This window comes from Convolutriloba macropyga, chromosome 7 (assembly GCF_964194025.1).
Source record: "Convolutriloba macropyga chromosome 7, txConMacr16.3, whole genome shotgun sequence".
Classification (NCBI taxonomy): Eukaryota; Metazoa; Xenacoelomorpha; order Acoela; family Convolutidae; genus Convolutriloba; species Convolutriloba macropyga.
In genome coordinates, this window is record NC_134474.1 from 24976795 (window position 1) to 24993286 (window position 16492).

The following is a 16492-nucleotide window of genomic DNA, read 5'->3' on the forward strand; positions in this document are numbered from 1 at the left end:
TTGGTTGAAGTTATAGATGAAGCCATTCAATGAATTTAGTTGATAGCGATTGGTTCTCATGAATTTGAAATTAATTGTTTTCAAAGTTTTCTTTAATAAGTTTAAACCTATTTATTAAATTTGCACTGCTTTTGGTTGTCTACTGGTTAATTTTTCCTAAAAAAGACGAGTCTCATATCTTTTCTTGTGAAATGAAAGTCAATTAGATTAAATTAAGTTTTATGTGATGCTGTGTTGACTTTCTCATAAAGTTTTTTAAAATAGATTTTGAGTTTTGGCCGTAAGTAATGCTGTTGTTTTTATTTGATTTGTTTGTCTTGTTTCTTGCTCTCTTTAATGGCAGGCATCAATAGTTATTTTTAAATTTGTATAGTGGTTTCAACCTAAACCTGTTCATTAAACGGATCTCTTCCTCATTTGATGGTCAATTTAGTCAAAACGTGGTCGAGAGGGGTCGGAACATCATATGCAAACGCACACGACCGAGCCTCCTTGTTTAAGACTGTGCTCGTAACTATTACAAATTCGGTTCAAGAATCGATTTTGATGATGAATTTATGTTTAGATTTAATGAGTGCGTGTGTGCACCATATAATGCTGACTTTGATGGAGACGAGATGAATTTGCATGTTCCTCAAACGGAGGAGGCTAGAGCCGAGGCTTTCATTCTGATGAGAACAACTGAGAACATGGTGAGAATCTGAGTCACAAAATTCTATGTTATAAATCTTCAAACTGCCTTTTCAGTAACCCCTAGTATTCGTGGTGAATTCAAAATACCACATAAAATCGAAAAGCATATGATTTGGTGGTTCAGGTGACGCCCAAAAATGGCGAACCCGTGATTGCGGCAACCCAGGACTTCCTAACAGCTTCATACCTAATGACATTTAAAGACACATTCTTTGACAAGAGTAGAGCCATGCAAATCATAGCCTCAATCCTAGTCGGTCCAGACGAACATCTCAGAATTGAGTTGCCCAAGCCGGCCATACTGAAACCAGTTAGATTGTGGACTGGCAAACAGATTTACAGTTTGATAATAAAACCCAATTCTACGAGTCCAGTCAAGGCTAATCTGAGGTGTAAAGGAAAACAGTATAAAAGTAAGGGCATTCTTTTGTTGGTTTCAAATCTTCCCTAAGAGTGTTTTTCATTTTTGCACAGTTTGTGGTAGCGTATTATAGTGTGTCCTTCCCATGGTTGTTCAGAAATTTAGTCTTTTAGAGTGACCAAGACTTTGTGCCAGATTTTGAGCTCAATTATTTATAATTTAGCAAACTGTTGGTTTCCGTAGTGCAGAAAATTAGTTATTTATGTTTTAGGCAGTAAAGAAGACATGGATGCGGACGATACATTTGTGGTCATCAGGAACTCTGAGATCATGTGTGGACTCATGGAGAAAGGTTCGCATTTCTGAGTTTTTGAAAATTATCAGCTGTAACGAAACTCCTAAAAATTTTTAGGAGTGAAAGTTTAAATCTTTACAATGATCTTAATCGCAAATATACCTAGTCCAATTTTTTACAAGACTTGTTTAAACAAAAAAATATTTTTGCAAGGAAAGTGCCAAGAAAAACTGTGATGCAATATTGATGCTATGAATAACTGGGCTAGACCAATTGCCCAATATTTTAGTAGGTATAAAAAATTTTATTGGCTGACCAGAAGCATCCAACTCCCATGTGAACAGAAAATACTAGTTCAGTGATCTTGATCAATTATGCTTCAGGTGTGTTGAGTTCTGGTTCTAAGAACAACCTGTTCTACGTATTATTGAGGGACTATGGGTCAAAAGTGGCAGCTGATGTCATGTTCAGAATGTGCAGGATCTCCGCTTTTTTCCTTATGAACAGAGGGTTCTCAGTAAGTGTTATGATTTAAAAAAATGATCGGCCATTACAAACTGTATGTTGCACATCAGAACGACAGAGAAATGTTAAAGCTCCTGAATTTTTTTTTGAATTGAATCTAAGCCGTCTAATATAAAACATCAAGCACAGAGTGCACGTTTTTGCCACTCCTTAGCTTTATGTTCTAGATAACAATTTCTATTCGCATCAAGTTTAGATTGCTGAAATTAGTCAAGCTGTGTTTCTTTCAAATTCTAGTTAAGTTTTTAATATTTGAGACCTTCATATTCGCAACCGAAGTTTCAATGCAACTCATCTTTGGAGTTGATTGTAATTGAGCGTGGTAAAGAAAACGCTGCTGCTCATTTAGTGCAAGAATCAACGGAGCTTGAATCATAATACCACCCATTTGTTACAGATAGGAGTCGGCGATGTTCGACCTGGCTTAGAACTGAATAAAGCTAAAGCCGAGCTCATCAGAGTTGGTTACGCAAAGTGTACGGATTTGATCGATCAAGCTAAATGTGGACAGCTATCAACCCAGCCAGGTTGCACCCTGGACGAGACTTTGGAAGCAAAAATTCTCAAAGAGTTATCCACGATTCGAGATCAAGGTGGAAAAGCCTGTAAAGCCAATCTGCCTCATACGAACAGTCCCTTGATCATGTCACTCGCTGGATCCAAAGGATCCTTCATCAACATCTGTCAAATGGTGGCATCAGTTGGGCAACAAGCTCTTAGTGGCAAACGGGTTCCAAATGGTTTTGAAAGTCGTTCATTGCCTCATTTTGCAAAGGGGTCCAAAGAACCCGAAGCTAAAGGCTTCGTGGCTGACAGTTTCTACTCCGGTTTGACTCCCACAGAGTTCTTTTTCCACACGATGGGAGGACGTGAGGGTTTGGTCGATACAGCTGTGAAGACTGCGGAGACTGGGTACATGCAAAGGAGGCTGGTCAAGTGTCTGGAGGATTTGTGCGTTCATTATGACACAACTGTTAGGAACTCGACCGATGAGATTGTTCAGTTTACATACGGAGCTGATGGGTTGGATCCGTGCTACATGGAGGTGAGTACGACTGAGATATAGTCCCATTATCAATGCCAAGTTGACTAACCTTTGAACTTTTAGAAATACTTTGCATTTACATTTTATGTCCAAAACTTTTTAATTGCTCTCAAACGAAGTTTGTAGTATTTATATTTGCATGCTAGTCTTTTGCTAGTATTAGCATGCAATTTTTCGTCCTATCAACTTGTCGTCTGACCGTCTACCCCTTCACCTCATTCTACTCCTAACCCTGCGCGCTTGCCCAACCCGCGCTCAACCCCTATGCTTCTCCGCCCCGAGCACCCCCGCTCCATCCCTTCCCCTCAGTTAATCTAAATCTAGCCTCCCTTAAATCACAACTAGCTACTGATGATAGCCGCTGGCTAGTCGTCTGAGAGCAATTCTCGCGACGTTAGTCGGTTATGTTGAAACTTTTGAAGAAAATGGACAACAAACGGGGAGCAAGATATAATGAAATATAAATATTATTAATAGCCGACGTCAGCCTCTCAAGGGCTATGCTTTAGGCGCTCTCCTTTTTTTACAATTCAAAGAATTTGATTTGTATTGGGGTGCTGTCTTTTTTAATTGCTCTTGAACGAAGTTCATAGCAATTGTTGTAAACGTGTGTGTCTTTTTTAATAGCCGCCCTCATCTTCTCAGCCGGCTATTATTGCGCTCGTATTTTTTTTACTTTGTCAAACTTTTTTTCGCTTTAACATTTTGCCGCTTTTTCGACATTTTGCGTGAAATCTTTTTGACTTCTCTAGGCTGGTTTCTCTCTTCTCTCATTCTGCTAAAAGTGAATTTGAACATCAGTTGCTAAGCAAAGCAATTCAAAATGAACAGAGTCGGTATAAAAAATTGAAGTCAGAAATAGAAACGGGATAAACCCATAAAGCCCAATTTTAGATGCCCGCTATTTGAACGTCGTTCCTATAAGTCTTAGTTACCACCTCTAATGCTTATTGGTGTTGATAGTAGACCCTGTAGCCTCTCTCTAAGAAACAGAAGTATGTTCAACTACGAAATGCCATCAAAATAAATTGGACTTAAAAAATGTTTTTGTACAAAAATCTTTTTTTTTCAGTATATTCTATTCGTTCAATCCCAATAATGCTTATTGGAATCAACGGCGGCTATTATCCGGCAATCTGCCGGGTATGTTTTTTTATGCAAAAGCTTTGCTTGACAATTTTGACTTGTCAAGTGTCTTTTACGCCTTTGACTTTTTGCGTTTCGCATGATCTAAAATTCTCTCTCAATCACAATTTCAATCAGCTGAACTCAATTGGCGGCAATTCAATACTAAAAGTCAAATGAAAAGTGCGACGAAACTGGTGTCATTTTTTACTTTAAATCTTAACAGTGGTGTATGTTAACCTCTGTGGTTATTTGATGCACACTATTGAACTTCTTAGTCCATTTAGGCTCCCCCTCCCCCCTGACTGAAGCAGGCTGCAATTCAGCAGAGCTCCCACTAGTCACTCGAGAGACATTATTCCGATGTTTAGTCGGTTATGTTTAATAGCCGCCCTCATCTTCTCAGCCGGCTATTTTAGCGCTCCTATTTTTTTTTTACTTCGTCGAATAAAAAAATGTTTCGCTTTACCTCATTTTGCCGCTTTTTCAACATTTTGCGTGATATCTTTTTGACTTCTCTAGGCTCGTTTCTCTCTTCTCTCATTCTGCTAAAAGTGATTTGAACATCAGTTGCTCAGCAAAGCATTTCAAAATGAACAGAATCAGTATAAAAATTGAAATCAGAAGTAGAAACGGGATAAACCAATAAAGCCTAATTTTAGATGCCCGCTTTTTGAACGTCGTTCCTATAAGTCTTAGTTGCCATCTCTAATGATTATTGGTATTGATAGTAGCCCCTGTAGCCTCTCTCTAAGAAACAGAAATACGTTATGTTCAACTACGAAATGCCATCAAAATAAATCGGACTTAAAAAATGTTTTTGCAAAAATCTTTTTTTTTCAGTGTCTTCTATTCTTTCAATCCCAATCATGCTTAATGGAATCAACGGCGGCTATTTTCCAGCAATCTGCCGGGTATGTTTTAAGATCTGTTCGCTCATTTTCATGATTTTTGAAGTCAAATTGGAGTAGTGATTTTGGTCACGCCGAAACAGGAAGTGGAGCGAAAAAGCGAGTGCTGTTGTGGCGTGAAATTTTTTCGCTCCAATTTTCACTCTAAGTAGAGTGATGAAACGGTATTTGATTAAAAATTCTTTTTCTCGCTAGTGATTTTCTGTTCACTTGGGCAATTTCAGTTTGATTTTTACTGTTTTTTTTCGATTTTTTGGATCTTTTTTCTAAATGGTTTTCCTAATCAATTCATAGTTCATTCTAGGCTTAGTTTTTTGTTTGAACCAAATTAATCATTCCTTTCTAGAGGTTTTTGTTCACATGGGGCATTTTGACATTAATTTTCTGTTTTTTAATTTTTTTTTGATCTGTTTTTTTTAGAAACGGTGTTTGCAATCACTCGTAGTCAGTTCTAGGTCTAGTTTTTTTGTTTCATTGAGAATTTTTTGAATTGTAAGTCAGGACCTGTCCTGCTACGTTTTTCTTCGCCGAATAAAAGTTTTTCACTTTACCTTAGTTCACAGCTTGGTCAACATTTTGCGTGAAATCTCGTTGACTTCTCTAGGCTAGTTTCACTCTTCTCTCATTTTTCTTCACTTTTTCTGTTTTTTCGATTTTCTGGATCGAATTTTTTCTAAAGTTTTCGCAATTCACCCATAGTCCGTTCTAGGTCTAGTTTTTTGTTTTGTCAATGAAAATTCTTTGAACTGTACGTCAGGACTTGTCCTGATATATTTTTTTACTTCGTCGATTAAAATTTTTCGCTTTACCTTAGATCACAACTTGATCAACAGTATGCGTGAAATCTTGTTGACTTCTGTACTTTTGTTTCACTCTTCTCTCATTCTGCTAAAAGTGTTTTTCGACAGCAGTTGCTCAGCAAAGCAATTCAAAATTTACAGAGTCAGTATCAAAAAACGAAATCAGCAATAGAAACGGGATAAACCCATGAAGCCCGATTTTAGTTGCCCGTTACTCAAACTTTGTTCTTGGTTACCATCTCTAATGCTTAGTGGTATAGAAACTGAGCCCCGGTGTGGTCTCCATACGAAAAAGGAGTATGTTTAGCTCCAAAATGACATCAAAGTAGTTTGTACTTATTTGTAAAAAATCATTGTTCGGACAAAAATCATTTTTTCGCTAGTTTTTTCTCTTCTTTCAATCCCACTCTTGGTTATGGGAATCAATGGCGGTTGTTTTCCGGCAATCTGCCGGGTATGTTTTTAATTGGCTATTAAAAGAAACTATTGTTTAATCTTTTTATCAAGAAAACAATTTGCCGGCTGTGTTTAGTATCAATGAACATGAATTTTTTGATAGAAAGAATATTAAATTCGCCACTTTTTCAATTTTAAAGAAGAGCCTTCCTTGAAGAATTAGCATTGTTCTATGGCATGCTGTGCCATTTATAATTCTGCCCGATTGTGTGCTTAAAACTTCACTTGATTTGGAATCGGAAACTCAAATCGCCATATCATGAACTGCAGCTGAAAGAAGTCTAATACCAATTGAAATCAAAACAAAAAGAAGTAGAAAAACTAATTTAGTGTTTCTTATTGAGTAATATTTTTTTGTTTAATGCTTCTATTACTGCGTGGCTGATGTTCTGTTCTCTCAGTAGAGACTTTCCTATTTAGATATTTTGGGTTTTCCTTTCAAGATGTTCCAATTTTGGTGATCTCTCTGATGTTTTTGTGCTCTTTCCTTAAGTACTGTTTTTCTTAGAAACTGTGGTGCTAATCTGTTTGGCGAAAACTTTCACGAGACTGCTCCAGAAAAAGAGATAACGTGCACAAAAATGAAAGAACATGAAATTTAAGGACTAACGTCAGTCAATCATTAATGATATGAGGAGACATCTATAATTTGTAAAGGACTTAACACCAGAAATGAACATTTTGGTTGATGGAAGCAACATAACGATTGCCTATTGCTTACCGCCAAGAAGTAAAACTAAGCATGTCCTTGTCAAATGTACTCCCAGATCTATGGAGATCGATATTCTCAAGAATACGTGGAATTTAGTTTTTTCATTGATTTTTATAGTTTTTAGAAGGAAAGGCTGGTGAGGTGACGTGGACTGGCTTGAAGAAAGGGCACTGATTTCTGTACCTGTAGTTTAGAAAGCACGACTTATAATTATACGAATTATATTTTGCTGTATTGTTTTAAGTATCGGTTGTCGCATCTGAGAGCTTTTTGAATCCAGTGCAGTCGACTTTAAATCATTAAGAATGAACTGTTCCCAAACAGACTACTAACTTGCATTTGTGTCAAAAGTCATTCATATTCAGACTGAAATTATACCTCATTTACTATGTTTAACAGAGCCATAGCATCCTGAGGACAATGATGGCACTTGTGCGCTAATTCTGACTCTTCTTTTAAGAATTTCAGTTCAACAGGAGGTGGAGTAGGGATTCAATGCGAAGAAAATTGTCCGATTCTGAATTAATACAAAACTGATTTTCATTAATCACTATTAGTTGACATAAATTCGAAAGTTTATTGTATGAAACTAGCTGTTATCTATAAACAACAGAGAACAAACTAAACATTTTTTCGAAAAGCTGTATCTCGTATTTAAGCAAACGATCCGAAAATCAAACCATAACCGAATGATTGTTTGTGTTGATATAATTATTGAACTGAAGCAGAAAACTTGATAACTCAAAATTAAAACTTCATCTGTAAATTGTTCTCAAAATCAACCAACAGAGGTAACCCACCTGACCTTAAAATCACCAACCCATTAATTTAGCAGAACTTATCTGGAGACGAAAATTTACAAGTGCTTGAGCATGAATCTTTTGCGGACCGGTATGCAGTTAAATTTACTTAGCTATATTTGAGCACAGAATCATAACAAAGTTTTTAATTGCTCTCAAACGAAGTTTGTAGCAATTATATTAGTCCTGTCGGTCTTTTTTATGCAATTTTTCGCTTGACCAATTTTTCGTCTGACGCTTTTGACTTTTCGTCCTCAAAAACGGGATAAACAGGTAGCGCCCAGCGGGCATTAAGTGCTCTTAGAGCCTTTCAGCTCTGTTGCAGCTCAAACTGTTTTGGAGACTTATACTTATGGTGTGAAGGGCGGTTCTTAAAGGTTAACCCCCCCCCCCCCTGTTGACCCCCCACCCCCACTATTGCCTCCACCCCCACCGCGCTGTTGCCCCCCCAAACCAGTGTTGCCCCCCATCAGCCCCCGGTACACCCCCCCCCCCCCCCCCCCCGTGGCTAGCTACTGACGAAGCCAACCGCTCGCCGGTTGTTTGAGAGCAATTCGCTCGACGTTAGTCGGTTATGATCCAGCTTGCCCACAAGTTCAAGGCTTGTACTGGATTGCAAAAAGTCGTTATAAGTTTATCTAGAAAAATTTTTCCCTTGTGCTGCATGGATGAGTTTCGCCGCTTTTTTCTCGAGTTTAGTGATTTTTCTGTCGCAGTGAAAATTTCAGTAGGCAGTCGAAATTATTTGCTTTTGTCAGGAAAAATTTTAAAATTGAATAATGCGTACTAAAAATGGAGACCTGAAAAAGAAAATTCAATAATGTTAAATCAGTTAAAAATCTACAGGAGTAATTGATCTGACACTGAACTCAATGGCATGATTTCTAATTCCTCTGAAACACCGTTTATTAGATCCTGCTGGTCGGAAAAATATAACCCAATGGCCAGGAACCGCTAGTCATTTCAATGATTTTTTCACCTCCGTTTGACTTAACGGAGGCAATTGTTTAACAAATTTATATTCTTGACTCTTCCTCTAATGAATTCTGTATTTCTTTACCTAACAACTAAATAAGAGGTTCATAATTTGTTGCAAGTTTCACTATAATCTTCACCCAATGATTACTCAAATAATATAATGAAACACTCTGTAAACATCAGTTCATCTTATTTGGTTGACTTGTTTATCTTTTCAATCAAATGGAGTTGTTTCGAAAGAATTAGCAGGAGAAATGATTTTCCCATAACACAAAGATGGTTCTAGGTTAGAAAACAAATTCAGGCGAACCTCGTAATTAATTGTTTGTGGTAACAATGAAAAGGCGTTGTCAATCGAATATACTAATACTTCGAATGTACATTTTTTTCACTTTGGTAGTTTGTGTTCGAGGTGAACATAGTGCTATTGATGCTTTAGTTGTTGACCGAGAAAATCTGGATACAGCAATCTGCTTCGTTTTTGTCAGCTTTTTGCTAGTTCAAAGAAATATTTTGATACTGTTGATCTTTGTTGGCAACAAAATTATTCAAGAAGTTGCCCACTGCTTACTTTTAGGACCATTTAAGTTTATCGTATTTATTGCTGTTCTGCCTCGCGCATTGGAAGAAATTAAATATCTCCTTTTGCAGATGATACAAACATTGAAACAATAAGATGTTTTAAGGAGCGAATTCAGCGCAAATGTTGCTCCTATTTTACAATACAGCGATCTACGATACCGCTGCTGTATCTACTCTTTAGTAGAACCTATTTTTCTGTTATAGAAAGATTGTTTAAAAAATCCGCTTTCGCAAAAGGTTTGGCCACAGCGAAGACTAGTTTATCAATACCCCGATTTTAACTCCATATTTATGAACTAACATTACGCCGCACAGGTATACCCAAATCGTCAAGGGCAAATTTTCCCGATCTGCGTATCTCCTGTTCGTTTTTCCTATGTTAATACTTTGAAAATGCAACAATATTGTAAAAAATAGATACTATCGCAAAAACAGGCAAAATTGAAGGGAATTGCGCAACCCCTGTTCGCAAAACTGTCCAATTTTTAACCCCGATTTTGAGATACAAGCTGTGTATCCCATTTTTCGCGCGCTACGTATCACAAATCGGCTCGATTTATGTATCTGTTTTGCGCACGTAAGGTAACTCTGTTTCGTACTGAATGCATATAATTTTCGCACTGAATGTATCTATAGTCCGCCTAATTTAATGCGCGTTTATTATTTGATAGCAATTAAGTGATTAAAATTGGTTTACAGGTTATTAATGTACCATATAGCGCTTAAATTTATCACAACGTTTTTATTTGATGTGAGTTGTAGGCCGGGAAATGGAATTGAGATCACCCAAAGCCTTTTTTAGTTATTTTTTCAGAAAATTTGACAAATAAATTAGTTTCTGAAACCTACCTGTTTCTTTCAGGGTAATGAAAAATTAAAATAGCAGTAGCTGATTTTCTTGATTGTCGCCTCACTATTTCTTCATGGTTTTTCAGGCTTTTATTTGTAATCCTGCATCATTGCGACTGTTTTTGATGTGCGTTATTTTTTTCTGAAAATCGCTTCTTTGCCCGATCGCTTTTTGTGTCTTCTTACAGGTTTATAGTCGTCTATTTATTTTTGAATCAACATTTTATTGCGCCTCTTTACTGTTATATAGGTGTCTTTCAATTTTTTCCTCTTTTTACAGATTTACGGGTGTCTAATAATTTTTTCCGGAAAATTTCTCTATTCTGCTCTCTCTCTCTCTCTCTCTCTCTCTCTAAATAAATAAATAAATAAATAAATCTCATAAATATTAAATTCAGACGCAAAAAATTTCAAATGAAAATTTTCAAAGGCAATTTATAAACATTAACAGTTCAACATAAACACTACAATGGCAGTTTTATTTGATACTCAGGTATTAAAGTTTTAATAATGTTTAAATAGTTCTTTGTTTGCCCATGAGTTGTCATTCCATTTGGGATGTCCTAAAGATTCCGTCCTGGTGGTGTATCCACTGCTATGGTACTGCAGGTACTAGATTAGATTAGCTGTAATGTCTTTGGCTGTGATAAACTTTAATATAAACAGCATTGTTTAATTACTTAAATAAATTTATCTTTGATAAATCAAGTAAAATTTGAAATTTTTTTTCGTGGCTGATTGAAATGGAAGATGCGGGTGATTTTGTTCTCTCCTCGCTTATCGTTAATATGTTTCACAATAACAAAATTAAATCATAATGTTCCGGTCGGTTTATAAGCATTCTATTCCATAGGGTGATGACAAGCCAGTGCATTTTGAGCGTCTCTGGAACCACATGCTCTGTTCGGTTCCGGTTTCCCCAAATGAGAAACCCCTGGACAGCGCTGACCTGATTGTTCTCACTGAGAAACTTCTCAAGGAATCAAATACTTCGCAGGTCAACAACTTTATAAATTAGTATTTTATATTGTGGCTACCGGTACACGATGGCAAGCCATTAGATTCCCCCCTAGTTTTCTGTGGCAAATGGTCGAATCAAACTCAATAGGGTTTTATGACAGATGTTACCTAGCGCTCTTTAGTTATTTCTAGTGCCTGAGGACGGCCATTTAAAAGGTTTTTCATGCGCGGAAAACTGGTTTTCAGCGAGCTTCAAATTGCATGATAAGTAGATTTTTCTGGGTTTTAGGTCTTCAAAGATGACATCCGTGGATTTGTTGGTAAGTTCTCCGGGAAGCTGAAGAATCTGAGTGCATGTGTAGTCAAGGATCCAGTTGCAAGTAAATTATGGAAGGAGAACAAGTCGGCTTTGTTGCAAATCTACTTTGTCACTGAGAAACAATTGGAGGCCTTCGTTAATGAGGCACTGCTGAGGTTGGCTTGATTACTTTCGTTTAGTGGCATGAAAGTTTTCATTTTTGTCACTTACTGTCTGCGATGTATTAAATTATCTTTTTTGCATTGCAGGTACGAGCGATCTATCATAGAACCAGGGACTGCTATAGGAGCAGTGTGTGCTCAGTCTATTGGGGAGCCAGGCACCCAGATGACACTGAAGACATTCCACTTTGCAGGAGTGGCCAGCATGAACATCACCCTGGGAGTTCCTAGGATCAAGGTAAGCTTTTATAGCTTTTATACCTTCTATTTTTCCCTCGAGAACAAATTTTTTGTTATGATTAGCCTAAATGAATAAACTAACGAACGTTTAAGTCGGAATACCGATTTATATTTCAGTATGTCATTGTGGAATTCGATTTTTGTTGACTCGCAGTAGCCTCAATGGCATGATATGGCATCTGTAATCTTCTCGAACTGCTGCTTCAGTTCTTACATAATGAACAATATGAACAGTTCGTTTTCAGATTCTTTTTACAATTTCTATCAAGTGAAATTGATGTGCGAATGCTGATACAATTTTTTCCTATCGCATTATGCTATGGTTGGGAAGGAACATCCACATCGAAAATACATAGATCAAATAAATATAACTGAGAGGCGTTATTAAATTACCTTCTTCTGACATTGGAAAATTATCGAGCTGTGAGAACTAACAGGATCATAAAATACCCAAACTTTTAAAGTACAGTTTTATAATTTAGGAAATTATCAATGCAACCAAGAACATTTCAACTCCGATCATTGAAGCTGGTCTGTATAACGAGCGGGACTCAACGTATGCGCGAGCGGTCAAGGGGAGAATTGAGAAGACATACCTCGGAGAAGTGTGTGACTTCTTGGAAGAAGTTTATCTGCAAGATGACATTTTTATTCTGGTCAAGGTTTCCATGAAACGAATCAAGGTAAGAAGATTTCAGTGGATAAGCGTCGATGAATATTTGAACAGACTGTCCCGTATAAAGTTGCAAATACTCCATACTTTAAAAAATTCACCCTGCTCTATTATTTGCAATTCTTATTAATAGCCGCCCCATAAAAAGACGAGTTCTAGATTTATTGGCGGGGTCATTGATATCAATAATAACAAATATGTAGCAATCTGCAACCCACTCGTTTAGCTGTGTGACTGTGATGTTTCAGATTTTGCAACTTGAAGTCAATTGTCACACCATAGCCTCTTCTATTCTTCAGCAGCCTGTGAAGAAGATAGGCTGCAAATTGCAGACTGTGAAAGTATTGCAGAAGGAGGACTGTCTTCTGGTTTACATTGATCTGCCCAATAGCAAATACAGCATAGCTCACACGGTCACTCTCGTCAAAGAGAATCTGGCCAAAGTCATTGTTAAAGGTCGGTACGAAAGAGAATACTTAAAATGTACATTCTAAAAAGTTCTCTGATTAATCGTCCTTGAAGAGCATTTTGGAATTTTTTGGTTTCCAAGAGCAATATATTCAACTGAAGTAAACTTAAGAGCTGCTCTAAGATATGTTAGATTTAAAACCATATTTTGTTTTGTCTTTTGACCCGAATTTTGATGGTCTTATTAATTGATTGGCAAGATATGTACATCTTTGGTTTTATAAGCAGCATGGAATTAAATAGCGCTTTCAACTGGTTAGTCATTTGTACCATTCGAAAAATTATTGGCAATTTGTTGGGTTTTTTGTAGCTCTAGCTGCTCTACATAGCTTCTACGTGTAATTTACTACTAGTACTATTTTATAGGTTTAGCAGAGGTGAATCGAGCAGTTGTGTCAATAGATGACTCCGTGTCTCCTCCAGTGTACAAGTTAGTGGTGGAGGGGGATGATTTTGACAAAGTCATGTCCACATATGGCGTCGACTTCACTCGCACCAAGAGTAACAACACCTTCGAGGTATTATTTCATGGTAACATTCAAGGCTCTGTGTTCTTTGTATCGTTATGCGGAGACTTTCAGGTTACGCAAGAGTTGGAACGAATGGAAATTACCCTAGTTTTTTTAAAATCTCAAACATGTAAATTTGAATAACCCCAAGGTTAAAGTTGCATGTTTTAATATTATAAATCAAACATACTACATCTTTCCCTTGAATAACTAAATATAATATTAAAAAAAAAACGAGTTTCAGTTTCTAGTTTTCGTGAATTATTTTATAAAAATAAACTTTTAAAGCCTTCAATTTTGTCCATCGGAACTTGTTCGTGTCTTTTTTGCATCTCTTCCTTTAATTCTTTTAAAAATTTTTTCTTTGAGTTTTCCTTTCTTAGAGCTCGTGGAAGTTTGTTCCATTTCCGAAGGAAATTTCTTCTAATTGAATTTTGACTCCATTTTGATTTACAATTCGTTGTGAGAGAAAAGTCATATGTACGATTAATTACTTTAATTTCAACGTCTCCGATTATTCTGAATTTCTTTTGGTCTTGTATGTTTGTTTGTTGGACAATATCGAAAAGTCTATTTAATGAAGTTTTTGCTATTTAAAGTTCTGCGGGAAGTATTTTATTTTCAAGAAGTAGTTTATGAGCACTGTCATAGTTTGTTCGAAATAAGCAAACTTTTATGCCCATCTAATTCGTTTGTTTATTCTGTCAATTGTGTAGGATGGCAAACTTTGAAAAAATGTTGCACTAAATTCTATAAAACAAGTGATCTAGAGAGATTTATTCGAGCCTTTAAAGGTATTTGATTGCGTACTAAATAAATTGATCTGATAGCTAAACCCATTTTACTGATCACATTATTAATTTGTTTTTGGTATGTCAACTCTTTGTCAAGAATAACACCTATGTATCTGCATTCATCTGATGGTTTCAATGAATGACTTTTAAATTCAACGCAATTGACAGTTGGTAACTTTTCATTTTTGAAAACCATTATTTCTGTTTTGCCTTCATTTAGTGTTAACTTGTTTTGTTTCATATATTGTTCAGTTTCCATCAGTATTTTTTAGCTTTTGCTTCTAAACATTGTTCATTTTTTTCTTGACATAAAATTGCTTTGTCATCTGCAAATTGTAAAACATTCTAACTTTTCCCTATTTCCTCACCGAAGTCTGTTACATAAAGTATGAATACTGGTGGTCCTATTACAGTACCATTATTCTGGAGTGGGGGGGGGCGGTGACTTTCTATAATATTGGTTCCCGCGATCTTGAATTAATTCATCAAGGTAGGAAAATTATGTTTTCCAATCCCTTAAACTGTAGATTCGAAGGAAAGGCTCTCAAATTTTAAGGATATAGTCATCAGGAATTTGGCCAGTCCTGCACGTTTATCGTAAATGGGAACGCAGATCATCTGAGTTAATAGTTAGATTCAAATTGTCGATAGTCTTTTTGATAACTAATGTCTTCTAGGCTGTATTTATTCGTGTATGCGAAATGTCGGATCATATTTATTGTAGTCAGCGTCTTTTTAGGTTGCTCGCACGTTGGGAATAGAAGCGGCCCGATCCACAATTATCAACGAAATCACCTACACCATGTCAAGTCACGGCATGTCGGTGGACATTAGACACGTCATGCTTCTAGCTGACCTAATGACCTACAGAGGTCAAATATGCGGAATGACCAGACAGGGTTTGTCTAGTTTCAAAGACAGCGTCATGATGCTGGCCTCTTTCGAGAGGACTTCCGATCATTTGTTCGAAGCAGCTTACCATGGGCAAACTGACTGTATAAGTGGTGTGAGTGAGTGCATCATTATGGGAATCCCTATGAAGGTGGGAACTGGTTTGTTTCAGTTGCTTCAAAAGGTCCACTGGCAACCTAAAGAGTCGAGACCTTTGATGTTCCATAATGCTATCAAAGCATCATGATGTTGACTTGATCTCTTAATGATCTCATGTCAAAAGTAAATTGTAAAATGATTTTTGTTTTGAGTATAAATGCACCTTAAAAATTAATGTATGATGACATTGTTTTGTGCACTTAACAACTAACGCAGAAAGGGAATGACGAAAAACGTATAATTTAATGAAGTATTTACACAAATATAAGCTACCTGTTGTTTTCACTTGACTGAAACATGGTTTCTTTTGTGGAAGTTGGTTTTAAGCAATTATTAGTGGAAATCACAATTTGGAGGAAATCAAATAATTTTCATTTTTGTGTTGGTTTACATGAAAAATTTAAACTTTTTAGTGCAACATTAACTTATTAAAATTTATTAACTTTTTAGTGCAAGTCGTTTGTAAGAGCTTTCTCTTCATAATTTGGCTTCACGTTTTTTTTTCAAAAAATTCACATAAGTGGGCTTAGTAAGTACTAGTTGTTTTGATAAGTAGTTTTCGCAGAGATAGTTATTTCGGGATCTCAATTTTTAACAATATTTTAATAAATTTTAACAGATTTAATTTTTTGTTTTTACTTTGTTTTTTGGTTTTTGTTTCAAGATAATGATAAATTAGTGGAGGCACGTTTCGTCTGATGAGTAGTTGGTTGGCGTTTAAATGGATTTCCTCTTGAGTCGTTTCCGGAATTCTTCCGGCTATGTTTTTCTTTTAAGATCTGTTGACACTTTGGAGTCAAATTGGAGTGGTCATTTTGGTCACGCCGAAACAGGAAGTGGAGTGAAAAAGCGAGTGGATTTGCGGCGTGATTTTTTTGCTCTAATTTTAACGTAGAGTTAGAAAACGGTCTTTGAACAAAAATTCGCCTTCTCGCTAGCGGTTTTTTTGTTCACATGCGGCAATTTCACTTTGATTTATACAGTTTTTATACATTTTTTGGATGTGATTTTTTTCTAAATGGTGTTCCCAATCCATGCATAATTCACTCTACGCCTAGTTTTTTGTTTGAACTAAATTTTCATTTCTCGCTTGTGGTTTCTTGTTCACATTTGGCATTTTGACATTGATTTTCTGTTTTTTTCATTTTTTTCGGTTTTTTTTAAATGGTTTTTCCCAATTCACTCA

General features: G+C 36.4%; 1 protein-coding gene across 1 annotated transcript in view; it reads left to right on the top strand.

Moving 5' to 3' along the window:
- LOC142342718 (DNA-directed RNA polymerase III subunit RPC1-like) overlaps positions 1 to 15496 on the top strand; it is a 144240-nt gene extending 128744 nt beyond the window's left edge. Inside the window, exons 10-21 of the mRNA XM_075394237.1 lie at positions 566 to 692; positions 818 to 1106; positions 1326 to 1406; positions 1733 to 1866; positions 2272 to 2919; positions 10986 to 11129; positions 11382 to 11566; positions 11660 to 11810; positions 12295 to 12495; positions 12734 to 12941; positions 13320 to 13471; positions 14996 to 15496. Of these exons, the coding sequence (XP_075250352.1) occupies positions 566 to 692; positions 818 to 1106; positions 1326 to 1406; positions 1733 to 1866; positions 2272 to 2919; positions 10986 to 11129; positions 11382 to 11566; positions 11660 to 11810; positions 12295 to 12495; positions 12734 to 12941; positions 13320 to 13471; positions 14996 to 15394 (2719 nt within the window). The 3' untranslated portion in view covers positions 15395 to 15496. The remainder of the gene's footprint in view (positions 1 to 565; positions 693 to 817; positions 1107 to 1325; positions 1407 to 1732; positions 1867 to 2271; positions 2920 to 10985; positions 11130 to 11381; positions 11567 to 11659; positions 11811 to 12294; positions 12496 to 12733; positions 12942 to 13319; positions 13472 to 14995) is intronic.
- Positions 15497 to 16492: the final 996 nt, after the last annotated feature.